The sequence below is a fragment of the Aethalodelphis obliquidens genome, unplaced genomic scaffold (genome assembly GCF_003676395.1).
Source record: "Aethalodelphis obliquidens isolate GAN/ISIS:26980383/991018 unplaced genomic scaffold, ASM367639v1 scaffold65, whole genome shotgun sequence".
Classification (NCBI taxonomy): Eukaryota; Metazoa; Chordata; class Mammalia; order Artiodactyla; family Delphinidae; genus Aethalodelphis; species Aethalodelphis obliquidens.
The window spans coordinates 3271918-3299673 of NW_020838009.1; the positions used below are offsets into that span (position 1 = coordinate 3271918).

Sequence of the window (27756 nt, forward strand, 5' to 3'; positions counted from 1 at the left end):
GTGAGCCAAATCTGCTGAGTTATAACAAAATGAGAGGATGGACTCCGGGTTTCTGCCTTTTAAGCCTGTCAGCCAAGGCTGCAAATAAAAACACGACGCTGTTAGAGAAGTTATGAAGCGAGTGGAGAGAGGCAGACATTTTCTCCCCAGTTACCCCCTAGTGATGATTAAATGGAATTAAGAATTAGGAAAAGAAAAACTTCATTGTAGGCCAAGTATTGATTTCTCCAGAGTTCAAGGGAAAGCATCCAAGCTGCTTACAGCTCACTTCCTAACTTTATTTCCCTGTCATCAAAGGCTGTTCTCCTAAATATTTGGGGAATGATCTCCACAGTCTGAGGTATTCAGTGGGGGAATACCTCAGGTTGGGGGAGAGCGATGCCTCGGGGTGACAGAGGCTCCTTTTACTCCACATCACGAGTACGCAAAGGCAGTACTCCCCACGTGAGTTGTAGATGCACCTCTGTATTCTTGTGCATGTCTAGCAGAGAACTATTTGAACACACGTATTTCCACCCCAGGACAAATACTAATTCTCGAGAAATATTAAAACAAAAGAGAAGTGACATTTAAAATTCCCTTATACCTCGACTCCTTCTGCATAATAATCTGGTCCATTATTATCTGGACCTGTTTATTCCTTTTCGTTATCTCCCATCAAAGAAAGGGGGACCATGACTGAGCCATATGCTTTTTAACAGTTGACCTCTTAGCTTCACAGAGATCTGGTCTGAGCTTTAAAGTTACTAAAATTACTCTCTAGGAGCTGGTTCTGTTCTTGGACAAGACACCATCCTCCCTGTGAGTCTGTGGGTAGGGCAGGTACCGACCTCATATTCACCTGGTATATGCCAGCTCATCCCTCCTGGTTATTAAAGGTTTTTATTATGATCCTGATAGGGAGGGGGAGAGTCCATTCTTCTAGTTATATTTAGGATCTTTCTTTTCTCTTTTACTTTGTTACTGGATTTAATATTACATTGTGTTAAGTCTGATAAATTTCTTGGCTTTTAGTCATTTATAAAATTTGGTGGATATAAATACTTATTGCAGACTTTAGGTTTTAGGCTTTTAGGTTTGGAAAAAATGAAAATAGTGATGCCTGTCTAAGTCAGATGAGAAGAAAATCTTTTGAAAATTTTCTTTGTGGAGAAAAGTTTATATTACATTTGTGTTAATTTCTTATAAATGATCAAACCATATAAGCAGTGCTATCAACATGAAATGAGAGAGAGGAAATAAAGAAAATTTAAGCCTTGTATATTGTTTTACCATTCTGTTTTTCTTTCCCATGTGCCCTCTTCTTTTTTTTCTTAAATTGGAGTATAGTTGATTTACAATGTTGTGTTAGTTTTTGCTGTACAGCAAAGTGAGCCAGTTATACATACATATATATCCACTCTTTTAGATTCTATTCCCATATAGGTCATTATAGAGTATTGTGCTAACCTGTGCTATACAGTAGGTTCTTATTAGTTATCTCTTTTATACATAGTAGTGTGTATATGTCAATCCCAATCTCCCAATTTATTCCTCCCCCTGCTTTCCCCCCAGTAACCACAAGTTTGCTTTCTACATCTGTGACCGGACTTCTGTTTTGTAAATAGGTTCATTTGTACCATTTCTTTAGATTCCAATAAGCGATGTCATATGATATCTGTCTTTCTCTGACTTACTTCACTCAGTATGACAATCTCTAGGTCCATCCATGTCGCTGCAAATGGCATTATTTTGTTCTTTTTTATAGATGAGTAATATTCCATTGTGTATGTGTACCACATCTTTTTTTTTTTTAAATAAATTTATTTATTTATTTTTTGGCTGCATTGGGTCCTTGTTGCTGTGCGGGGGCTTTCTCTAGTTGCGGTGAGCAGGGGCTACTCTTCATTGCGCTGTGCAGGCTTCTCACTGCAGTGGCTTCTCTTATTGCGGAGCATGGGCTGTAGGCGGGTAGGCTTCAGTAGTTGTGGCACGTGGGCCCAGTATTTGTGGCTCATGGGCTCTAGAGCACGGGCTCAGTAGTTGTGGCGCATGGGCTTAGTTGCTCCATGGCATGTGGGATCTTCCTGGACCAGGGCTCGAACCCATGTCCCCTGCATTGGCAGGCGGGTTCTTAACCACTGCACCCACCAGGGAGGCCCCTGTGCCACATTTTCTTTATTCATTCCTCTGTTGATGGACATTTAGGTTGCTTCCATGTCTTGGCTATTGTAAATAGTGCTGCTATGAACATTGGGGTGCATGTATCCTTTCGAATTATGGTTTTCTCCAGATATATATGCAGGAGAGGGATTGCTGGATCATATGGTAGCTCTGTTTTTAGTGTAGAGTGTAGGAGGGATCCCAATGATGTAGCAGGGTTCCTTTCCTCCACACTCTCTCTAGCATTTATTGTTTGTAGGTGATGGCCATTCTGACCGGTGTGAGGTGATACCTCATTGTAGTTTTGATTTGCATTTCTCTAATAATTAGTGACCATATGCCCTCTTCTTGAACAGAGTTTTTCATTATTTTTATGGAATCTTTTACCCTGCAGAGAGGAGAACAAAACTGTACAGGGTGCTGCTCTTTGTGTTAAGAATAATGTAAGTGGCATCACCCAAATTTTACTCTGGGAGATGACTTGAAAGGTAGACTCATTGGAACCCAATGAAATAACAAAAATATAAATTTAAAAAGCTACAACAAAAATAGTAACAGTCTGAGTAAACAATAAAAAATATCATCGATGGACCAGCATTCTTGAGGAATGTCTGAGAAGTAGTTAGTAGATAGGGACAGATCTACTGAGAGAAATACCTTGCAGAAACCATTGTCTGGAAAATGTGCAGAAGATTCCTGCAAAGTTAAGGGTGGGAGGCTTGAAGCAGCATCAAGGGATAGAAGGAGCAGGGGATGTGGGGGGGGTTCATCAGATCTGACTCCCTCATCCTCACTGATGTGTGACACGGAGGGGACAGCAGTGTTGCTTTCTCACTGAGGCAGTGATGTGGGCACTAGAGCCAGGGAGACAGGGCTGAACCTGAGATGTCCACTGCATCCCTTGACACAGAAGAGAAGCTGCCTCACAGACCTCCCGGCAGTGTGTCCTGTCTCTGCCAGAGCTGCCAAAGGCAGGCCACCTTAAGCACTACTGTGGGGAAACAGACGTTCTCTAATAGAAATATAAATAGACTTTAAAAATCACACAACAAGTGGAAAAAGCCAGTATTAAGAGAATACCACATTCAACAAACAGAGGAACTAATCTCTAAGAAAAAGGAAAAACTTTGGATTAACATGGTTTTCAGAAAGATGCAAGAGAATATTCTACTAATAAAAAAGCATACTAGACACTTTACAGATTTAAAATGTACTCATTGGAGTAAAAGAATGGCTGAATTGACAAAATTGAAAAACAAATTAGTAATCTGGAGAAGTAAGCTAAAGACTCACAAAAGAAAGGGATGAAAAGAAAGAGAAGTTAGGAACTCTCAAAAGAAATCAAAGATGACACATATAGATGGAGAGATATACCATGTTCTTGGATTGGAAGAATCAACATTGTGAAAATGACTATATTACCCAAAGCAATCTACAGATTCAGTGCAATCCCTATCAAATTACCAGTGGCATTTTTTACAGGACTAGAACAAAAAATCTTAAACTTTGTATGGAGACACAAAAGACCCTGAATAGCCAAAGCAGTCTTGAGGGAAAAAAACGTAGCTGGAGGAATCAGACTCCCTGACTTCAGACTATACTACAAAGCTACAGTAATCAAGACAATATGGTACTGGCAAAAAACAGAAATATAGATCAATGGAACAGGATAGAAAGCCCAGAGATAAACCCACGCACCTATGGTCAACTAATCTATGACAAAGGAGGTAAGGATATACAATGGAGAAAAGACAGTCTCTTCAATAAGTGGTGCTGGGAAAACTGGACAGCTACATGTAAAAGTGTGAAATTAGAACACTCTCTAACACCATACGCAAAAATAAACTCAAAATGGATTAGAGACCTAAATGTAAGACCGGACACTATAAAACTCTTAGAGGAAAACATAGGAAGAACACTCTTTGACATAGATCACAGCAAGATCTTTTTTGTTCCACCTCCTAGAGAAATGGAAATAAAAACTAAAACAAATGGGACCTAATGAAACTTAAAAGCTTTTGCAAAGCAAGGGAAACAACAAACAAGATGAAAAGACAGCCCACAGAGTGGGAGAAAATATTTGCCAACGAATCAGCCAACAAAGGATTAATCTCCAAAATATATAAACAGCTAATGAAGCTCAATATTAAACAAACAACTGAATCCAAAAATGGGCAGAAGACCTAAATAGACATTTCTCCAAAGAAGACTTACAGATGGCCAAGAAGCACATGAAAAGCTGCTCAACATCACTAATTATTAGAGAAATGAAAATCAAAACTACAAACTACAAAACTACAAAACTACAACTCACACCAGTTAGAATGGGCATCATCAGAAAATCTACAAAGAACAAATGCCAGTGAGGGTGTGGAGAAAAGGGAACCCTCTTGCACTGTTGGTGGGAATGTAAATTGATACAGCCACTATGGAGAACAGTATGGAGGTTCCTTAAGAAACTAAAAATAGAACTACCACATGACCCAGCAATCCCACTACTGGGCATATACCCAGGGAAAACCATAATTCAAAAAGAATTGAACATTGTACCCCAATGTTCATTGCAGCACTGTTTACAATAGCCAGGTCATGGAAGCAACCTAAATGCCTATCAACAGACAAATGGATAAAGAAGATATGGTATATATATATACAGTGGAATATTACTCAGCCATAAAAAGCGAAATTGGGTCATTTGTAGAGACGTGGATGGATCTAGAGACTGTCATACAGAGTGAAGTAAGTCAGAAAGAGAAAAACAAATATCGTATATTAACACATATAAGTGGAACCTAGAAAAATGGTACCGATCAACCAGTTTGCAGGGCAGAAATAGAGACACAGATGTAGAGAACAAACGTATGGACACCGAGGGGGGAAAGTGGTGGGGGCAGGGGTGGGTGGTGGTGGTGGGATGAATTGGGAGATAGGGATTGACATATATACACTAATATGTATTAAGTAGATAAGTACTAAGAACCTGCTGTATAAAAAAAAATAAAATAAAATTCAAAAATTCAAAAAAAAAAAATGTCCAAGAGGGGGTTGGACTTTTGGCAGGGATGTGGTGGTGCTGGCAAAGAAGGAAAATGAAGATGTATTAATGTCATTTCTTGTGTAAGAGGAGGTAAGAAAACCAATGAACCAGAGATGCTGATAGAAAAATATGAGTTTAAACACGTATGTATGTGTATGTATGTATATTTACATATACATGTATGTGTATATACATATAAATACATAAATATATGCATATAGTTAGTTAGCTAGAGTTAGAGTTGCCCTTATAAAATGTACAACTTTCAAACTAATTGGAAGGGCGGAAGAGTCGGTGGGCTGGCAGGGCAAAGAAAACTCAATCATACTGAAAAGGCAGAAAAAAACCCCAAAGTATTTAAATTTAAAAACACACACACAAACCATAAAACAAAGATGATAGGAATAAATCTAAACATATGAGTAAAGAGTACTTTGAATGGATTAAGGTTCTCTCAAAAAATACTGATTTCCAGATTGGGTAAAAAAGAAAAGGAATACAGCTACATGCTGTTTACCAGGAGTTAAAGGTACAGCTAAAAAGAGAGAGAGAGACAGACACTGGGAAAGGTGGAAAATACAAGCACAGAAAAAGATAAGCCAGGAAAAGTTTAATGTAAAAATATAGATGGAAAACATTATCAGACAAAATAGCATTTAGGGTAAAGTCTTGAATTGGCACAGAGACTTTTCATATGCTAAAGGGTTAAATCCCTAAGAAGATCTGAGTTACAAACATTAAGGCATCTAATAAAATAGATTAGAGACATATAAAGGAAAAACTAATGATATACAAAGATCAACTGACAAATCCATATTCACGCTGGGGAGCTCGATACTAGTCTCTTTTTTTTTTTTTTTTTTTTTCGGTACGCGGGCCTCTCTCACTGTTGTGGTCTCTCCCTTTGCGGAGCACAGGCTCCGGACGCGCAGGCCCAGCGGCCATGGCTCACGGGCCCAGCCGCTCCGCGGATCCTTCTGGACCCGGGCACGAACCCGCGTCCCCTGTATTGGCAGGCGGACTCTTAACCACTGCACCACTAGGGAAGCCCCCGATACTAGTCTCTTTTATAGAAATCAACTCAGCAAGACAAATACAATGAAGGACACGGAGAAGTTGAGTTTTAACTAATAAGATAAAATGGTAAAATTGTCCTTGTATTTAAGGACCGGCAAATGGGCATTGTTATACTGTTGATGGAAGTGTAAGTTGGTAAGGTCTTTTTGAAAGGCAATACTTAGCAACTTCTAGTAACTTTTCCTAAGTAAATACTGCATTTGTACCCAAAGATGTTGTCCAAAAAAAGGTGTTCATTGCTTTGTGGTTTGATAGCAAACGTTTGAAAACTAAACTAAATGCCCATCACAGGGGAATGATTGAATAAATTGCCGTACACCTATGCTATGGAATAGTGGTTAGCCGTTAAAAAAAACAATGAAATAGATCTGTATGGGTTATTATGGGGAAAGCGTCAAGATAGGTAATTAAGTGAAAAATATAAGATGCAGGACAATATAAACAATTTGGTGCCTTGCCTTAAAAGTTTCAAAAGGAGATTAACACATACATAGATAAACATGAGCATTTGTCTGCAAGGTTATACAAAGAACTGTTGTCAATGATTGTCCTTAGGAAGAGGGATGGGGATTTGGGATGAGGGGGAGGGGGGAGGCTTTTACTTGTTGTTTCTGTATCTTTCTGTACTCTTCAAATATTCTGACTATATGGATGGAGTACTTTTAAGCTGTAGATGTACCTAAACTAGTCTATTTTATGGTATTTACTTCTACCTTATTTTTGTTGTCAAATTAATTTTGCTAGTAGTCCATCCTTTGTGTCCTTTTCAAGCAACAAGAGACATTTTATTTTATTTTTAAATGTATTTATTTTATTCATTTATTTTTGGTTGTGTTGGGTCTTTGTTGCTGTGTGCAGGCCTTCTCTCATTGCAGTGAGCGGGGGCCACTCTTCGTTGTGGTGCGCGTGCTTCTCACTGCAGTGGCCTCTCTTGTTGCATAGCACCGGCTCTAGATGTGCGGGCTTCAGTAGTTGTGGCATGCGGGCTCAGTAGTTATGGCTCGTGGGCTCAGTAGTTGTAGCTTGCGGGCTCTAGAGCACAGGCTCAGTAGTTGTGGTGCATGGGCTTTGTTGTTCTGCAGCATGTGGGATCTTCCAGGAGCAGAGATAGAACTAGTGTCCCCTGCATTGGCAGGTGGATTCTTAACCACTGCACCACCAGGGAAGTCCCTCAGACAACATTTTAAATACCAAAGATTAAATAGGTCATGAAGGTTAATAAATATATGAACATGGAATGTATTACAAATAGGAGATCTGATCATAAAATAAGGATTATGTTTTTCACAAACCACACAGCCACACTTACAAATCAGCCTCATTACTTTATAATCTTTTTATCTCTAAAACCATAATCCACTGAGCAGTGTCCTCCCAGGTTCCCAAGGCACCTTGTTCCAAGGCTGCCACCAGCAGTGGCACAGAAATGGGAGGACACATGGCAGTCTGGAGTGTGTGTGTGTATGTGTGAACACGTTGCCCAGGGTGCGTTCTGTAGATGGCTTAGTTTGTGTGCTGTTTCTTATCTGAATTTTCTTGGTTCCATAGTAATACTGAATTAAGTGTCGACTGTCATGCTTAAATTTTTTTTTAACATCTTTATTGGAGTATAATTGCTTTACAATGTTGTGTTAGTTTCTGCTGTATAACAAAGTGAATCGGCTATATGTATACATACATCCCCATATCCCCTCCCTCTTGCATCTCCCTCCCACCCTCTCTATCCCACCCATCTCTATCCCACCCCTCTAGGTGGTCACAAAACACTGAGCTGATCTCCCTGTGCTACGCAGCTGCTTCCCACTAGCTATCTGTTTTATATTTGGTAGTGTATATATGTCAGTGCTACTCTCTCACTTCGTCCCAGCTTACCCTTCCCTGCCTCCCCGTGTCCTCAAGTCCATGCTACGTCTCATGCTTAAATTTTTAAAGGCTGTTTTCATGCTTAACAGAATCCTCCTGAACAGTTTCTGTGGTTGGGGACAGTGATGGCTGCTGTGCACTGGTGTGCCAGGCACCAGGCTGAGCACTAGATAAATAACCACCCAGAGGGAAGCAGTGCCTCTCAGTTACCTAGGAAACTTCAGTCTGGTCTTGGTTGCTTTTCTGATGGTTACAGAGTTGACTTTTAGTGAATCTTAATGTTGGAATATTTGAACTGTCACGAAAGATTTCTAAACTAGCAAGCTGCTAAGAAATATTTAGAGAGGTATCTGGTAGAATGTAGCTCCACTGTGATTCTTAGCTTTTTGGTTGAAAAAGGAGTATGACATCTCCAAAGCTATTCTCAAGTAAATGCTTCCCTCATACTTGAGAAAAGTATTCACCTATAAACCTGTCTTCTTAAGAATTTTCCTCTTCTTGCAGGGTAACACCATCCTCTGAAAATCCTAATGGTGCTACTTCTAGTGTCAGCCAAGGAAAACCTTCTCTAAGACGAATTAAAGGGAGACTACACAGAAGCAAAAGCCTTGATAGCATCGATTTCTGTGAACTCACTGTAAGTGGATTGTTTAACGCTTTTCATCCTTTTCAAAGAATATGAAAAATTTGATTTTTAAATATTTTCATAAAAATGCAACAGGCTTATTTTGTGGTAAGCATTTTTCGGTAAAAACTGGTTTATCCAACAGGTTACCGACCAGCATAACTTTCTTAACCGATATCTATAGATACATTTATGATAAGCGGTTCATAATGATGATTCTGGTTCAAAGACCAAAATAAACAAATGTTTCCTGAACTCTACAACAAAAATTGAATTAAGGGGCTTCCCTGGTGGCACAGTGGTTGAGAGTCTGCCTGCCGATGCAGGGGACACGGGTTCGTGCCCCGGTCCGGGAAGATCCCACATGCCGCGGAGCGGCTGGGCCCGTGAGCCATGGCCGCTGAGCCTGCGCGTCTGGAGCCTGTGCTCCTCAACGGGAGGGGCCACAACAGTGAGAGGCCCGCGTACTGTAAAAAATAATAATAATAATAAATAAAATTGAATTAAGTTTAGTGGATAATGTAAATTTCTCGGAAAATTACAAATCCACATATCAATGTAAGTACAGACCTAAGTATTTGATGAACCCCAAACACCCAACTTCCTTGTAGTTCCAGAAAATAGAGGTGCTCTCTTATTATTAGGACAGATCCCAGTTCAGTTAATGATGGGGTTTTCTTCTCATTCTAAGTGATTAACATTAGTGACCTTTTTTTCCCCAGGCCTAGTGACAGATTTTCACTTGGGTATATGGTAAATTCATGCATGTTTTTAGAGGAAAACTGGCCCTTTCAGGCCCCACTGTCCTTTCCTATTAATTGTGTTGTCCTGGAAGAGCTACTGCAATGCCATAAAGGAAACACTAGAATTTCCCTAGCTATAAGAAGGTCTTATTCACATTTATGTGTTGTAGCATTCATTGGCAAATTAATGGATGTTCGGGATGCTTAGACTAGATGTGTTCATTTCTCCCTTGAGCGCTGAAGAATTCAGAATTATAAAAGTACCATTGACCATTATTGTTTCAAAAGGTGGTAACAGTGTGAAAGTAAAGCCTATCTTTTTTGAGGATATGACTGCTGCATCTTTTTTTTTTTTTTTTTTTTTTTTTTTTTTTGCGGTATGCGGGCCTCTCACTGCTGTGGCCTCTCCCGTTGTGGAGCACAGGCTCCGAACGCGCAGGCTCAGCGGCCATGGCTCACAGGCCCAGCCGCTCTGCGGCATGTGGGATCTTCCCGGACCGGGGCACGAACCCGTGTCCCCTGCATCGGCAGGCGGACTCTAAACCACTGCGCCACCAGGGAAGCCCTACTGCATCTTTTGCCTATAATTGATGAAAACAAAAGTTCAGTAATTGTGAATACTCTATATTTTTAGTTTTCAAAAATTTTAGTAATTATTTTTATTAAAATAATTTTACCCAATTATTTTACTTAAAACTATGCTTGACCATATAAGACAAGAAGGTGAAACGTGACCTATCAGAAGACATTTAAGCAATAACTGAAAAAAGGGGTTAAAAGACAGTAAATTCGTGCTAAGTAGACAAAGTGACAGAATAAAGTATAAGTCTGGCTTAAAATAAAGCAAATTGCTTTTCAAAAGTGAAACACTGAATTAATTGAGAAACAAATTTGAATTATTTGTTAGAACATAAAAAATGGGAGTTGAAATTTTATCACGTTATTTTATATGATGTTAAATATTATCATTACTGAAGCATAATCAGATAACTAATTAATTTGCCTGTCATAAAATATGTTTACTTGCTTAAATAGAATTATTGTGGAGGGGGAAGATATTAAAATTTTTCTAGAATATGACAGAAGAAGAGCTTAACTTCACGTAAGGTTGCCTTCAGTTTCTCAGAAATAGATTATATCAGCTGTGAGGAAAAGTTGGTGAATAGAGTTATCTTTTTATTGTGATGAACATATCTAAAAATTATTGATAGTAAATTTCCTGTCTCATTCCATGAAAGAGTTGATTTGGCTGAAGTTAGTGTACAGTACAAGCAAGGAAAAAAATAACACTAGCCAGGTGCAGAATTAATTTATTTCTTTTTGATGATCTTTCCTGTTTGACTTTATGTCAAAAGTGAAATGTTTAAGCATCTCTGGAGGGAAGAGGTTGTGACATTGAGGTTCAAAGAGAGGTAAAGCTGAGGTAGGGAAAGTGGATTCCTGGGAAGAGCTGTTGGTTCTGGTGTGGGGTGTGCTTGGCTGCATGAGCTGTGCTGTGTGTGACTTTGGTGTTCTACTTTCTGCAGAGTGCATTGAAAGGCCATGTACTGATAGTTCATCTACTTGTCAGTAATGGGAATGTATTAACAAAATGTAATTACTGCAATCAATTTGGGTTTTTTGCAATTTGAGTTCATTTTCTGTCTCAGGTTCTTATAGTCATGGTTGGTGGGGCAGCAATTTAGTGTTTTGTTCTTTGAACATTTTTAGATTGTCAGAAATTTTTACAATGAACATGTTCCGTTTTTAGCAAAGCAATAAACTGATTTTCTGAAAAATAAAATAATAGAAAGAAGACTCTCCCAGCTTGGCTATTCCCACTTTCTACCATAAGCTATGGTCAGATAATACTATAATATTCAGAATGTATAGGGACATGGAGTATCTTTGGTATGGGGCTGAAAAAGGACTTTTTCCCTCTACCTTTTTTTAAAAATTTATTTATTTGTTTTTATTTTTGGCTGTATTGGGTCTTTGTTACCGCGCATGGGCTTTCTCTAGTTGCGGCGAGCCGGGGCTACTCTTCATTACGGTGCGCGGGCTTCTCATTGTGGTGGCTTCTCTGGTTGCGGAACACAGGCTCTAGGTGCGTGGGCTTCAGTAGTTGTGGAACGTTGTCTCAGTAGTTGTGGCTCACTGACTCCACAGTGCAGGCTCAGCAGTTGTGGTGCACGGGCTTAGTTGTTTTGTAGCATGTGGGATCTTCCTGGTCCAGGGCTCGAACCCGTGTCCCCTGCATTGGCAGGTGGGTTCCTAACCACTGAGCCACCGGGAATCCCTTTCCCTCCACTTCTAAAATTTTATCTTCTTTTTTTTAAAAAAGGGAGTACTCCGCTTTTTAAAAATGTGGTTTAGAAAAGGGTTTCATGGGAGGTAAAAAGTGTTCAGATTTGTTTCTCTAATGCAGTTGACTATGCCATATAATCCTGGAGAACCAAATTTTAAAATCTTTGCCACAAAGTTTAAAGGGAAAAAGATCTTTGGGAAAGGGTCTGTAATGACTTCTAATTGTATAGGAATACATAACCCTTATTCTCTTCAGGAAATAGCTTAGCCATTGTATGTATCTCTTCATAAATGTTCTTCTAGTGCAAAAAGACTGAAAATTTTGTCATATTATACACTTTTTTAAATTGTAAAAATTCTTATTAAATGTATGGCTTCCTTTAACCACCAAAGTAAACAGAAAACCTTAAAATAGAAAGACTGAAACTTAGTTCATGGTCTCCTGTCATGTACATATATATCAAATTTGCATGACCAACAGAGTAACATTTATATTTTTACATTTTGCTTTTAACTTTGCCTGAGAAAAAATGCAATTTTCATTGCTTTTGGAAGAACTTAGCAAGTGGAGCAGGAGGTCCACTTGCCGTGGTTTCAAGGTCCCAGTTTCTGGCCGATAAGCCTCAGGTTCCAGCTGAGACTGTTGGCTTTGGTCCCAGCATCAGATCGATGCCATTTCACCCCTGGGGAGAGTTGATTGTTTCAGCTTTCTCTGTGGGGATTAAATGGGATGGGCTTTCTAGTTCATTCTGTAAACACTGCAGCGTAATTGATTGACAACCTAGTTTACTGAGGGGGCCTGGAATCCATCCACTCTCCCTAGGTCCTTGAGACAGTGTCCCAGGGATACTTGGTACAGTTTTCTTAGGCGAGGCCTGGAATGGACAAGTCTGTTATGATGATGTGTTTTGCCTAGAAAACCTGAGCCTTTCTTCAACACTTTAATGAGTAAAATGCTATATAAACCATGTGACAAGTTCTGTTTCTTCCTTCGGGTGAAGGAGGGATGTATTGATAATCAGTATGAAGAAGAAAAGCAACCGTTTGTCTTTAGATTTAGCTAATGATGTTTCCGTTCTCAGCTCTTCCATATCACTGTGGTGTCATTGCCATCAGGTTTAGAGTCATCAGGTTGCATTTTCACTTCTGTCCCTTCCTCTCTCTCAGATTCTAAATGTGTTATCAAAGAATTTTAAGTGGTAATTTAAAAATTCAGCAGATTGCTTGAAATTTTACGGCTTCTCTTGATTATACCTCCTACCTAAAATAGGAGGATGGAGCCAGTTGAGTGGGATTCCTTCAGTTTGGGAATGCTGTCCTTAACGTGAACTTAAGTAATTTATTTCTTGCTTTGTGGATGTAAACCTAGATTGTCAGTTTTCTCTTTCTGCCAACAGAAATACTACAAAGAAGTTCTATATACAATAAATAGGAACAATGAACTAATTAATAATTTATGTCTCTGTTCCTTTAGCCTTGAGTAAAAAGGATTCAGTCATCACTGAGAACCATCAGGCAAAATGATACATTTTTCAAAACCCTTCCAGGAGTTTTTGTCATGGGAGGGAAAATATGTGAAGATATTATTTGGAGTGTTACCTTTTGGGGCTAATATGCCACATTTCACTGCTGCCTGAATAATAGTTCTGTGGTTTTTTAATGATCAGCAGTTTTTCACATTTGAAAAGAAACTTTTTTCTCCTGGTAAAGAGGCATCTGTGTAGGCTACTGGAGGATCTATGCAACCCTGTCGGGATATTAGTGATCGAAATTTTCTCGTTCTTTCTCTACCCAAGACCTCCTACTATGAGATGTGTGGGATGCTAAGACCCCAGAGGCCTGTTTTAAAACTAAATATCCCTTTGACTTTGACCATATGTCAAGTTTGCTTTCTTGGTGCCTGACTGATGAGTAAGGAGCTGGCACTGAAGGTGCTGAGTCAGTAGAGGGAGAAGACGTGAAGGACACTGAACACCAGCTTACCCTGCTTCCTGGTTTGGTGGGAAGGGCCAGCCACTCCCTGCTCATTGCTCTTCTCTGATCACCACCACCCGCCTCACCGGAGGAGAGCTTAGAAGAAACAGCAGTGAGCATCGTGGGTGCCCTCTGCTCTTCTCACCCTGAGCTCTAGTGACTTGGCATCTTTCCGTTCACTTTAGGTATCTCCATGTCATTGTGGGTGCTGACCCCAGGCCACCTACACATCTCCTCACTGCACCTTCGCCTCTTAGTGTGTGTTCTGTTCTCCATTGATGATGTGTTTCAGCTCCTCAAAGGCAGGGAGCATGTCTTTTGTATTTCCCAGTGCTAAGCATGTCAGGTCTATGCTCATTAAGTATTTGCTGATTTATTGTTGGTTGACTTACTGCTCCAATAACTTTGGTAGCTGAGTAGAAGAAAGCTGAGCGACCATTAAATGTTAAAGTGGTGGGGCTGAGAAGCAAGAGGACATGTAAAATCATGTCACTCACTTGACACACAGGAAAAGGAAGCAACTTCATGTATTGACTTCTCTTATGGTGAACATGCCTGAGCATGAAGAAGTAAGGGGGACATTTTTTTGAATAGCCAGAGTAGATGTGGTGGTACTGATGGAGGTAGTGGAGGTAACTGGTGGAGGTGGAGGTGGTGGTGGGGTGATGGAGGTAGAGATCATCGTGGAGGGGATTTAGGTAATGTTGGTGGTGGGGGTGGAGGAGGTAGAGGTAGTGGTATTGGTGGTGTTGGAGGTGGAGGTGAAGGTGGTGGTGGTGATGGTGATGATGACGGTGGAGTAGTATTGGTGAGAGTGGAGGTGGTGGTAGAGGCAGTGGTGGTGGTGATGGTGGTGTTAATGGAGGTGGTTGTGGTAGAGGTGGTGATGGTGGTGATGGCAGTGGTGGTGGTGAAGGTGATGGCGATGACGGTGGTGATGGAGGTGGTGATGGAGATGGTAGCTGGGGTGGTGATGGTGGTGGTGATGGAGAGGGTGGTGGTGATGGTGGTGGTGATAGAGGTGGTGATGGTAATGGTGATGGAGGTGATGCTGGTTTAGGTGATGATGGTGGAGGTGGTGGTGGTGATGCAGGTAGAGGTGGAGGAGATGATTGTGGCAGCTTCTGTTCTCACAGTGGCCAGGTCCTTCACATTTTGAGGTAGTGAGAATGTTCCTGATTGCATGTTACAAAACGCTGACTCAGAGTGACCTGAATATTAAGGATGTTTATCAGGTCACATTCCTAGAGGTCTAGAAGTCTACTAGGGTGATCTTCATGCCTGATTTAATCCCATGGGTCCAGTTCCATTTTCCTGGGAATCTTAGGTCTACTCTCCTCTCTGCATAGACCTCATCAGTAGACTTGTCACGTGGTGAGTGTGGCAGTTCTGGGCCTCACATCCACATGGATAAAGTCAGGAAGGAAGGGGAGTCTCTCTCTTACAAGCATGGAAACCCTTCCCTGAAGCCCCCTTTGCTCCTTCCCATTTCTCTCGCTGGGCCTTTTCCTGGACCAGGATCTGGCCTGGTGGATCACGTGTATTGATTTGCTTAGCTGGGTTCTTTGACCAAAAAAGTGCCCCAACCCCCCCAAATCCATAAATAACAGCTATATGAATGTAAGAGTTGGCTGATTGAATTATAGTCATTTAAAATCAACTGCCAGGAATTTTTTCTCAGTGGGAGTCTCAGGGTAGACAGTCGTTGGTACAGCAGCTCTGTGATGAGACCTAGTTTTCTCTTTTCCAGGCTGCCCTCAGTTTGCAGGCCTGGGTCCTCATGCTGGTCTTCTGTGGTCTCTACGTGTCTGCTGTGGGTCTGCCCTCATATTTTGGGTCTCCAGCGAGGAGAAGGCGGCAGAGTAAAGGCACAGACTTTGTCCTAGGGAAGCTTTGTCCGGTTATTTCAGAGGAGATTGTGCCCGCTTAGGGACATCTTCCTACATCTCTTTGGCAAGAACTGTGTCATGTTGTCATCTCCAGTTCTAAGGGAGGTTGAAAAATGGAAATTTTGGTAGCACAGGGCTGCAGGGGATAAAAATGGGGTTCTGCTGGTGAGGAAGAAGAAGGAAATGGACATTTCATCAGTAACTAGAAAAGTCCACTTACATACCCTAGCAGGTCTGGAACTCGCCACTGTACAGACCAGAAAGTTAATGCCCCAGTAAAAGCCAAATCATAAATGGATTAAATTACAATTGATATGGCATTTTATGGAAGATGTATGTTGCTCCAGCGTCAGTGGGGTGCCCCAGTAAAAGATGTATGCTTCTGAGGCCTCTACATATTCAAAATTCATACAATTGTAAGACCCATTTTCCCAGAGGACTCACAAAATATGGTGGCTTATTTCTGTTTTCCAGATAAAGTGGTCTGGTTAGAGTTCATAGGCTATAGGTCACTCAGCCTGCTGGTTTGAAGTTATGCAATTCTCACTGGTCACTCTTAATTTGGGTCATTTGCATAATTTCAGATTTGTGTATGAAATGGGACCATTAATATTTTATGTTGCATGATTGAGATTTGCACAACTGAAATTTGCTTAACATATCAAATTATGTTTGGTTTAAGGCAGGAAAGTTTATAATACATCTTAGAAAAATATATATAACCTGATGGTTAAAATACAAAAAGATTTTGTGCCTGAAGTGGTACTTTCAGCTAATTCTTTGAAAACTTATCTATCCAGAACAAATTGTTCCTCAGGTTTTCCTTCATTCCATCAAGTCTTTGTTTTTTCAGTACAGCCTTACAAGGATCTCTTATATCATCATTTATGTCTATACATTGCCTCACCAGTTTCAAAGACGGATCATGTGTCATTAAACTACATAGCTTCCTAATGCCTAACATGTTAAGGACTTAGAGGAGCTCAGGATAAATATTTGTTGAATGAACGAAGAGATTTTATTAGGTGAATCAATGCCCTCCCTGGCAGGTAGACCGGGAGGAGGCACTGTGAATGGCAATGGAAACCACAATTTGCAAAACATACTTACGGTTCTGTGTGGACAGCTTCCTTGTTGGCTGCAGCAAGTTCACGACCTCACTCTGTTTGACTACAGGCATGTCTGGGGGTCTTTGGCTGGTGGGCTTTGTCAGATATAAGGAAAGGAGAAGATAAAAAGTACTAGAATGAACAATAGGGGGAATTTTAAAATGTCATTTTGAAATATTTTTAAACTTAAAGAAAAATTGTAAGAACAGTACAGAGAACTGCCATAACCCCACTCTCCCAAATTTCCCAACTGCTAACATTTCATAGCGTTTGCTCCACTGCCCACTCTCTCTGTGTAGAGATGTGTATGTGCGTGTGTGAATACACCCTTTGTTATTAGTCTTTTGCTGAACTCTTGAGAGCAAGCTGTAGATATGGTGTCCCACAGCCCCTAAACTTTTTTGGGTTTAGTTCCCCCAAACAAGGGCAGTTTCTACTTAATCATGATATAACCCGTGTAACCAAGGCAGGAAGTCAACGTTGGCACAGCAGTTCTGTCCAGTCCACACATCCCATCCGAACTGCACTGCTGTCCCAGCAGTGTCTTGTTTCCCTTCTGGTGCAGGATCCCGCCCAGGAACATGCATTGCTTCTAGGTGTCATATCTCCTCCTTGGCAGTTTTAAAGAATCCTCAACCTGGGGCTGTTCTGTGTTTCCCCATGACCAGACTCAGGTTATGTGCTCCGAGCAGTAGCTGAGGGGCTGTCCTCACTAGTCCCAGCTCACTGAGGTCTGGCCTCATCACTGGACACCGGAGTGGCCCAGTCCCAACCCTCTGTGGGGAGAGGCATGGCTGGAGGGTACAGGGATCCGCCAGAATTACCACCCTCATCAGTTTTCCAGAGTGAGCAGAGTCAGGTAGGGAGAACAAAAAAATCGGACTATTTATGTCACTTTAGGGCATCCAGAGACCAGTTGGAATGCAGTTTGCCCATTGACAACCAATTAGTAGGAGCTGCTTTGCCCATAATGGTTACTTCTTCATTAAACTGTGAATGTCCAGATATCTTTAAGGGACTTTTACAGACAGCCTTACAAGGACATTTGTTTTTTTAAATGGTTAATAAACACAACGGCTACAAGTACTCTTCTTGTGAACACTGTCAGCCTCCGTCTTTTGTATTGTTTCAGAAGCTCAGAATTTTGTCTCCATCTTGGACCTATGCTCACATCGCTTATCTCTTTAGAGTTTCTTTTCACTAACAACTGCTAGTTGGGAACTTTGTTGGCTCTGATTTTAGGCAGGATTTTATTCATCAGAACTGAGTAGAAAACACAGGACTTTTAGAATTTAGGTCTTAAGGAAAAGAATATTGAAAATAGGATTACCAAGAAGAGAACGAGAAGCCTTTAGTTTTCTGCCTTAATTTGTATCTCATAGTCTCTTGGGAAAGCTGCCCTGGATTTTGCCTGACCATCTCTTTCTCTAGGACTTCGATTCCTTTTGTTGTCTGGGCTGGAGACCAGCGGCTGCTTTCCCCTCCAGCTCCCAGTCACTGCCCGCCCCACGGCCTCACTTCTCTTCATGCGGGACACCAGCCCACAGCAGAACACGCCTGAGCCTCATGTTCGGTTCACCTGGGACCCTTCTTCCCCACATCTTTCTCTCTCATGCACACACACCACCACCACCACCACCGTCTCGCCTGCCTCTAAAATGGTCTCAGTTTAATAGAGAAGGCAGAAATGTAAACACACCACACCATGGACAGTAGTAGAGGCAGTGCAGGGTACCCCTGGGGAATACGGGTGCTCATCGCCCCCCTGGTGCAGAAGAGAGTCACGAAGAAGGTGACTCTTTCACTGGACCTGAAGGATGCATCTGACTTCGTGGGGGAGGGAGCGGGGAGGATGTCCCCAGGTTGAGGGAGCAGGGCAGGGAGTGGGGATGAGCTGAGAGCTGCCAGGGCCGTGGGAGGGACCACAGGTTATTCTGACCCCAAGGGGCAGGGTCAGTCTTGAGCCCCCACCCCGCCTCCTGTCTGGAGCTCCGCATTTATCTGTTCCGCTGCAGGAGGGCAGGGGGATGTGCACCATTTCACTTACAAAGAAGGATTCCGCCATGATGATGCTTCTGTGAACTAAGAGGGCTAATGCTAGAACCAGAGGACATGGCCAGTTCAGGGGTGGGCAGCAGGAGGGGAGCGAGCAGGGGAGTTCATTCGTGGGTGATGGAACAGCTGAGGAGGGCAGTTTCCAGAAGGGAGTGAGTGACCAGCAGATACGTGCAGCCTCAGATAGTGGCGGAGGGCAAAGGCGACTTGGACCTTCCAGCGGTCAGAGAAGGTCACTTAAGGAGTGAGAATTAGAGTTTATCTTTTCTTTTACTTTTTATCTTGAGAGGAGGAATAATGTAATTTTTCATACAGTCACAGAACAAAGAGAGCCATCACTGCTTCAAAATCTACAGAGCTGATATCATGGGCTCTGACAGTTCCATCACCTCTCTGACAGCCCCTCCCCCAGGGCTATGAAGGGGGCACATGGCAGTGGAACTCACCCTCCAGGTGCTGTGCTTACAGTGGTGAGCGGGGTGGGGGGCTTTTGGAGGTGGCTGGTGACATTAGCCAAGGGCAGTGGGGTGATAGGCAGGCAGGCCAAAGGAGGTTGAAATTCCAGAAATAAAAAGAATATGTTCCTGTGTGCTGAATGAGTAAGTCTATGGACATAATTGTTTTTTATCTAAAATGGATCTGCTTCAGGTTTTCAGAGGTGATCTTATATTATTTCATTACTTTTAACTCAAGAAACTGAATCGTTTGATTTCCATATTTGTTACTGAACAGAATAAACAATCTCTGGGGAACATAACAAATAATGTACTTACCTGTGTCAGTATGCACACACACTAGAATTTCAAGGATATGTAGAAATTAGTTATATTTCTCTTTGGAGCAGATATTCTGTTCTTGCTAGTCTAAGTAAAAGCATTTATTTGGTTATTCCGTGACTTCTGAGCATTAGGATGACAAATGGAAGATTCAGAATGTGTAGTTTTCTATCTCTATGCTGTCTTCTATCTTAGAGAAGCCCAACATTTTGTGGTAACCAGATAGTGGTGAGGGCTGGCTGTGGGCCTCGTGCAGACGGGGTGCAGGCATGCTCAGCGGGGTGCCAGCTCTTGGCCTGAGCTGGGGCGGCCCTGAGAGAAGACACCAGGCGGAGGGAAGCCTTTGGTGTCCTCAGTGCTTTACTGTGTTCTTTCCTGTGGCAAGTGGGGGGAGGGCAATACTATAGTCATTTCGCTTCAGTGGTGACATCGTAGCTTGTAGGAGGGCTTGTTCTTCAGAGCCTGATCTGGGTGCGGGCACAAGACCCAGTCCTCCCCAGATCTCGGTGTGGCCTGTTTGTTCTGGGAGTCCCACTCTGACTCCCAGAACAAACAGGCTCAGAACTTGAAAGTCCAGGTTGGCTGAATCCCCTCGAGGGCCCCTCTGTGAGGCACCTGCAGGTCCGGCGGCTGTTCTCCTTCTGGTCAGGTACCTGCGCGCATTCACACGGTCCAGGAAACCGGGCCTGAGCCTGGGAAGGGAGAGTGTCTTCGTAGGAGGACAGCCCGGGTGGCCTTCTCCCTTCATCCCTGGGCAGGGCAGCTGGTGGCCACTTGGGGGCAGGGCTCCCCAGCAAGTGACCTGCCGCCCAGGCGGGGACAGCCGCCGGGGCCTGGCTGCCTAACAGCTTCATTCTTCGTATTTCTCGACAGTCACATCTCTGCTTAAATTTGTGACTGATGGACTTTAATGTGGAATGAAAGTGGAAGGCCTTTCCAATTTGAAGTTGTTTTGGTTGTTTGAATTTCTGGAAGCTGTTGATGTTTAGAAGGTGCTGCTTAGGGCGGAGTAGAATTTGGAGCCACCTGAGCTTGTCTGAAGGTGATTTAAATGCCAGGGACTTTTGATGATTGGAGGATAACTGGTAGCAGAATGACAGCAGTGACTGTTTTCCTCTTTGCAATGAAAAGTGAAAGTGCTTCCACCCTTCTTTAAGGACTCTGTGCTGCCAGAAAGAAGTCAAGCTTTTTTGTTGATTTTTTTAAAAAAGTAACTTAGTTGAAATTCTTTAAAACTAGCTATATACCTGTACTCCAAACATGACTTTAGCTTTTGATTGTTTTAAAAATCATGTTTTGGGCTTCCCTGGTGGCGCAGTGGTTGAGAGTCCGCCTGCCGATGCAGGGGACACGGGTTCGTGCCCCCGTCTGGGAAGATCCCACGTGCTGCGGAGCGGCTTGGCCCGTGAGCCATGGGCGCTGAGCCTGCGCGTCCGGAGCCTGTGCTCCACAACGGGAGAGGCCACAACAGTGAGAGGCCCACATACCGCAAAAAAAAAAAAAAAAAAAAAATCAGGTTTTGATAGTCACTTCCATATTTTAATGTAACATGAACCATCTTTGTATGCATTTATTAACTTTGTTTCTCTATAGTGTATTCAATTTTGAAAGATTTATTATAATTAGAATGAAAATCATGAACTAGCTTTTTAAATATTTTACATTTTTCCTTTTGATCTAACTATATACTTTGAGTTACTGCATTTTATTTCAGTAACTCATAATCACTGGCATTTTCCTACTATTTGGCATGAAAATTCATTTTCAACATTTTGGATATTATATAATTCAGTATATTGTTACTACTGTTCATATTTTTAAAATCTGTTTAACCTTTGGCTTCCACATAAATGTTATTCTTTTTACATGTCAAGTAAAATAAGCACACTGTGTGTTCTGTGTGCACAGCAGAATGTTTAATGGACTGTGTAATTTTAAATGGTTCAAATGTTTATTTTTTCCGCCTTGAAATTGTTAGTGAGGTACATTGAGACTGGCAAGACTTGCTAATGCTTTGAGGCAGGGCCATATTTTATTTCATCTAAATTTTGTTTTCGTGTAACACTTGGATTTAGCATCTGATAATTAGATTTCTTTCTAGTGAAGAGAAATGCTTTTCCTTGTACTTTCTCATATTTAAGTGCATTTTGACCAGGGCAAAAGAAGAGCTTTACTGAAGCTGCTGAGTTATCAAGACCATCCTTTAGGAAAGTGTCAGAGTCATGCCATTGCCTTTCCTGACTTACTCTCAGGAAGATGGTGTGTTCAGTGTGACTTTGCATGTCATTTTGTGTCTTGGACAGGGTTAGTGTTGTCTCTTTTAGGTTGTATACTTGTTATTTCCTTTGTATGTCCTGTGCAGATTGTATCTGATAACTGCTTTTTTAAAAAATTAATTAATTATTTAATGTTTTTGGCTGTGTTGGGTCTTTGTTGCTGCATGCAGGCTTTCTCTAGTTGCAGTGAGTGAGGGCTGCTCTTCGTTGCGGTGCACGGGCTTCTCACGCGGTGGCTTCTCTTGTTGCAGAGCACGGGTTCTAGGTGCGCGGGCTTCAATAGTTGTGGCACACAGGCTCAGTAGTTGTGGCTCGAGAGCTCTAGAGTGCAGGCTCAGTAGTTGTGGCGCACTGGCTTAGTTGCTCCGCGGCATGTGGGATCTTCTGGGACCAGGGCTTGAACCCATGTCCCCTGCATTGGCAGGCAGATTCTTAACCACTGCACTACTAGGGAAGTCCCTGATAACTGCTTTTTGAAGCTATTAAATTCTGCTTTGTGGTGTGATCATGAAGAAGTACGGTAGTGCCACTGGGTTTTAGCATGCTGGCTTTTTCTTCGTTTTCATTTCAGAATATACAATACATAAAATTTTTCTGATTTCTCAGATTTATTTTGGATCAGTTTTTTAAAAACATAATATCAATTCCTTTGTTTGGATGGTATAAGATGAGACAGTCAAGAAATAATCCAGTAGAAACCAATACACTTGTAAGTCTAAGAATCCGTAAATCTTTGTTCAAGATTTGATTTTCCAGTATATGACCACCTGATATTAAACTTTTCTTTTTTGTTTTTGACTGACTGAACAGTTTCACATATACTGTACTCTTAAAATGATGATCTTCTCTGACATAAATCCTAGAGCATTCACGTTATATATAATATATGATTATGAAATATAACAGAGTCTGTAATAGTGTTGTTTGCTGACCGCTAAAAGAGTAATGTAGATTTCAGAATTTGTTTATAACACTTACCACAACTTAAAATAAGTAGTGAGTGAAATGACCACCTGTTGTGGCATGGGTGTTTGCCCATGATTTGATGAGAGATGGGTTGGAGATCAGTAGAAAATGAGAGGAAATTGCAAGCAAGGGAGCCAGGGGTGAGGAGACCAGCAGCCATGTAGCTGGACTCCAGCAGCGCAGCCAGGGTCCTGAATGCAGAGTCTAACTGTCAACCCAGGGTAGAGCAGTTTAAAGGCCAGGGTTTTTTTCAGCTAAGTATAGTGATGTGAAATTGAGAGTGAAGGGGCCCCTAATAATTCCTGGGCTTAAGAGGAAATCAGGACCCTCAGCAGAAAAAAGCTGATCCTTTGCCTGGACATTGGTTGGAAATGAGTGCAGTAAGTGGGAGTCCAGGGTCATACTGCAGTCCCAGCAGGTACCTGGAGTCCAAGCTGAAACCAAGCCGGGAGTTGAGTGATCAGAGTTGCAGGTGTGAGAAAGAAACGCTCAATTTGGAGAGCCAGTGGGTGGCCCTCGAGATCCCACAGGAAGGCTGGACGCTTGGTCAGCAGCTTAGGAACTTGCTGGAGCCAAAGCAACAGGGATGAGCATCAGTGTCTACAGTAAAGACCAGGGGAGCCAGGTACTGACAACACAGATAAAATAATACAGTGAAGAGTGAGCAGACCACTGTATTTAGTGAGAGTTAAACATACTCTATAGAAGTTTGTCATTTTCAATAGATGCTATTATTTTTAAATGGTAGAGTATTGAGCATCTTTATATGCCTGGTGGAACCTTCAGAGATACCAGAGGGAGCAGGGACAGAGATGGAGGGCTGCTGCTGTGGGGACGGGGTGTGGGGGACAGTGGTGGATGGAATTCACAGCACAGGGTAAGGACCCCACCCCCCCAGAGAGGAGGAACTGAATGAATAGTTGTGTATAGAGGTAAGGTGGGGCTGGGAGGTAGTTTCATTTTCTAAGAGGGCATTGAGATTGCCAGTCGAGGGAGAAGGAGTAGGTAAGATTTCTAGAGAGGTGATGATGTCACCTCCGCGGAGGGACAAAGAGAGAGGAAATGACTGGGAACATGAGTAGGGACTGCCGGGCATGGTTGAGGGACCCCAGAGGTCGGAGACCATGACCGCATGGGGCGAGCCTGTGTGATTCTCTCCAGAAGGGCTCCAAAGCCTGGGGGGCGCAGTGGAAAGAGGGCTGGCCGGTTCAGAAGGGAGTGTGCAGTGAAGGACCAGGGGGAATTGAGATTAAAGGTGAGAGGATGACGGAGATGATGGCCCCTGGGACCAGGACGTGAAATCAGAAGGGATTGGGCGGCTGGGGCCTTGGTGCAGAATTCAAGAGCTTTGGCTTGAGTTTTGCGCGTAGAAGTTTAAGAAGTTGTCAGGGGAGTAGTGGCGACTGAGACCAGGTGTGGCTTCGGGAGTGGACAGTTGGAATGGAGTGGGGGTCAGGGTCCTCCCAGAGCTGGTCAAGTCATTTGGAGTGAGGGGCCACGGGCGGTGAAATGGCAATTCCCCACTGTCCTTCCCTGGTCGTGTTGACACTGCTCTGGACGACTCTTGTCAAGCCACCAGCACCTTACTGGAGACACAAGAATTTTAAGAAAATGCCTGACAGTAATTGCTGAAAGCGATAGGGGCTTAGAGAGTCGAGTACTTGCTCCTCTGATTGGAGCAGAGGAGGTGACTAAAATGTTTAGAAGGTAAATATAAAGAGTTTAAAATTGAACAAAATTTGAGAAATTTGAGGATAAGGAACCTCTGAAGGAAGAGAGAAGAAATGGTTTGTGGAGTGGTATCAACTAACTGGAGAGTTAAATGCTGAGTGTTAGGAGATGCACAGGTGTTGCGAGGGGCATGTGTAGGTAAACAGAAGAAGCATGCGTGGAAGGTGGGAGGATGTGGGTACTTTGTGACTTCATTTCGAAGATCATTCTGCAGACACTTCTGAGAGTTTCCTTCTAGTGGCATGGATTTGATATTACCTCAGAGACCTCCACCCTTAGCTGACTAATTTATCTTATCCTATAGGAAGATGACAGCTATTTCAGAAATTAGAATTATTGAACATTTTGTAAATCCACAGTCAAATGAAAATCTTTGCAAACTTTATTTACTTCCTCAGATCACATCAACTCTTCACACCCTCCTTGTAATAAAGCTAATTAGCTTTTGCCTCTAATAAATGTTTGTATTTGAAGTTGAAAACCACTTTAGAAGTTCAAGATACTTCAGTCATAAGCTTAGAAGATATACACTTAGAAGATAAATGTTCTTTTTAAAATTTTATTATGCATAAATTTTAGATCTTTTTTTTTGAGGAGTAATTAAAGAGGTCAGCGTTCTTGTTTCTCCAGTTCATTGGGTTTATGGCACGGGGGTGTCTTCATTAGTGTTTTAACTTGGTGTCATTCAAGGTGGGGCGAGGTGAGGAGGGATGTAGAGGATGTGGAGGGAGCTGGGAAGGTCACAGCCCCAGCCGTGCGTCCCTGTTACCTACAGAGAACCGTGAGTCATCACATTCCTGCTACAATCACAGATATTTAGGAAAACATGGGTTGGGTTATTCCACCTTGAATTGTTTTGCTTTTAATTTTGTATCTTAAACTAGCAATTATGCAGTTGACCAGGTAGCACAGAAACATTCATTACGTGTAGCATTCTCCAGTCGTGTGGATAGATACTGTCAAAAAATAATATTAAATAAATCAGGACTTTCCTTCTTTTAAGGAAATAAGAGCTTGTCAGTCATTTGTGTCAGTGGTTAGCTAGTTTTAAAAATCCCCCCTTAGCATCAGTATTTATGAAGTTTCTCTCAAATCTTGGTTCTCCTGCCATGAGTGACTTGAAGCAAAGATATGAGGGTTTGTTTTTCTTCTTTTGTATTTCTAGTATTCTGTCCGATACAGCAGCTTGGTGGGGATGCATCTTGATTCAAATAGACTTTTGTCCCATGCCAGATTTTAGTGGTAAAATGACCAAGTTTACCTGGCTTGAGGCTCTCCTCCCGTCTGTCATCAGCTTGGGAACAGCTCTGTGGTGACACCAATCCTTTTCTCCCGCTGCCCTCGGGCCTCTGGGGCCTCCTTTTCTCTCTCTTCCTGCATCCGCAGTCTCTCAGTGGATTGGGTTAAACTTCTGCTGATTTGTCACCTTCGCTTCCTGCCTGATTTGCTGACTGTGAAGTCCACACACACATCTTTATCTCCTGTTTTCTTCACATCCTTGTAATCTGATATTTTCACCATGGCCCTCTTGGATGCCTTTTCTTCACTCATTCTCCTGAACTTCTTTGCAGGATCTGGCATTTGAGCAGTATCCTCTTCTTGAAATTCTTCCACAATATCCTGCTTCTCGTCCTAACCTCTTCGATTTTGCCTTCTGTTTGTCCAGGAGTTCTTTAACCCACCATCTTAATGTGGTCCTTATCCCGGCGTTAAGCCTTCACTCCTGTTACAGTTCCTTCCTCCAAGAGTGGTTTTAACTCCTGTTGCTCTAAGAAGACCTCCTGAGTCAGCTTGCATCTCCTGCTGATTGATGGGTGTCATCACTTGAAATGACCTGCCCTCACTTCAGACCCAACTTGTCATGCATGTTAGGTTAATGTATACATTACAGTGTAATGTATGGATACATGTCTGTATATATTAAACAAAGTCTAGAAAAAAATTCCAAAATATTAACAAGGATGTGTGTGTGCATGAAGGATTATTAATGATTTTTATGTTTTTCTATATTCGTTTCTTTTCCATTTAATTTTAAAATTTTAATTATTTAATATTTCAAATGTATATTTTAATACCTTTATAAAATTTCTACAATTATGTTATTTTATAATCATAAAAATAGTTAAAATACATTAGTTTTAATATACTTTTAATGGTTCTAATACTATTCAAATCAGTTTTAGAATTCTATGTTGGAAATGACAGTAAGAGAAAAAGAATACTCTCAGAGAAGCTAAATATTCATTTTTCAAAATGGAAGCAAAAAAATGGAGACGTTTCACACTTGTAAAAATAGCTAAGTTATTTGGAGAGAAGGTTGATTATTGATTTGTAGGAATTCCTTGTATGTTGTAGTTATTAGTCCTCTAATGGTAATATGCATTGCAAATATCTTCTTGTCTGTGGTTTACCTTTCTATTTCGTGTTCATAGTTTTAATGTAGGAATGTTTATTGGTCTTTTCCTTTATGATTTTTATTCTTTTAATGTCTTGTTTAAAAACCCCTTTCTTTCTCCAAGCCATAAAGATGTTCTCCCTTATATCTTTAAAAATATTTTAATGTTTGCTTTTCACATTTGAGTCTTTAATCCTGAAATTTACTTTTTGGGTGTGGTGAAAGGTAGAGATTGCCTTATTATTTTCAGTATGGATACTATACATGGAATGTTTCATCGTTTCATACTGATCTGTAATACCTTGTCTGTCAAACAGAAAGTTCCCACGTATGTGTGGATCTGTTTCTCCCTTTCCTTTTCCATTGGTCTGTTTACCTAGTCGTGTGTTAAAACCACACTGTGTTAATTACTATAACTTACCAACTAATCTTGAAAATTGGTAGGTGCCTTCCCACCTCACCCTAGTTATTTAAAGTTGCTTTGGCTATGCTTGGCCCTTCGACCTTCCTTACACATTTTATAATCAATCTGTCAAATTCCACACAAAACACCCATGGGAGTTTGATTGGAATTACATTGAATATATAGAATTAGAATGGGGGAGAATTAATCTCTTATAGTTTGGACTCATTATACTTGGATAGAGCACATCTATCTATTCTAAAATGGTTTTCAATAAAGTTGTATCTTTTTTTTTTTTTTTTTTTTTTTTTTTTTGTGTTGGGGCTCTTTTCTTTTTTTTTCCCCTCCCTTTGGGGGCCAGGGGGCCCCGGGGCGCCGGCGCGCCGGCCACGGCCCCCGGGGCCCCCCC

At 41.7% G+C, this 27756-nt stretch overlaps 1 protein-coding gene across 11 annotated transcripts in view; it reads left to right on the forward strand.

The window, feature by feature from the left end:
* Window positions 1–27756, forward strand: part of TJP1 (tight junction protein 1) — a 350674-nt gene that overhangs the window by 103366 nt on the left and 219552 nt on the right. For all 11 annotated transcript variants that reach the window (XR_003429203.1, XM_027089108.1, XM_027089109.1 and 8 more), the window contains one exon: window positions 8624–8756. Coding sequence is in view for 10 of the 11 variants with exons in the window: in XM_027089108.1 (XP_026944909.1) it covers window positions 8624–8756 (133 nt within the window). In the remaining variant the exon portion in view is untranslated. The remainder of the gene's footprint in view (window positions 1–8623; window positions 8757–27756) is intronic.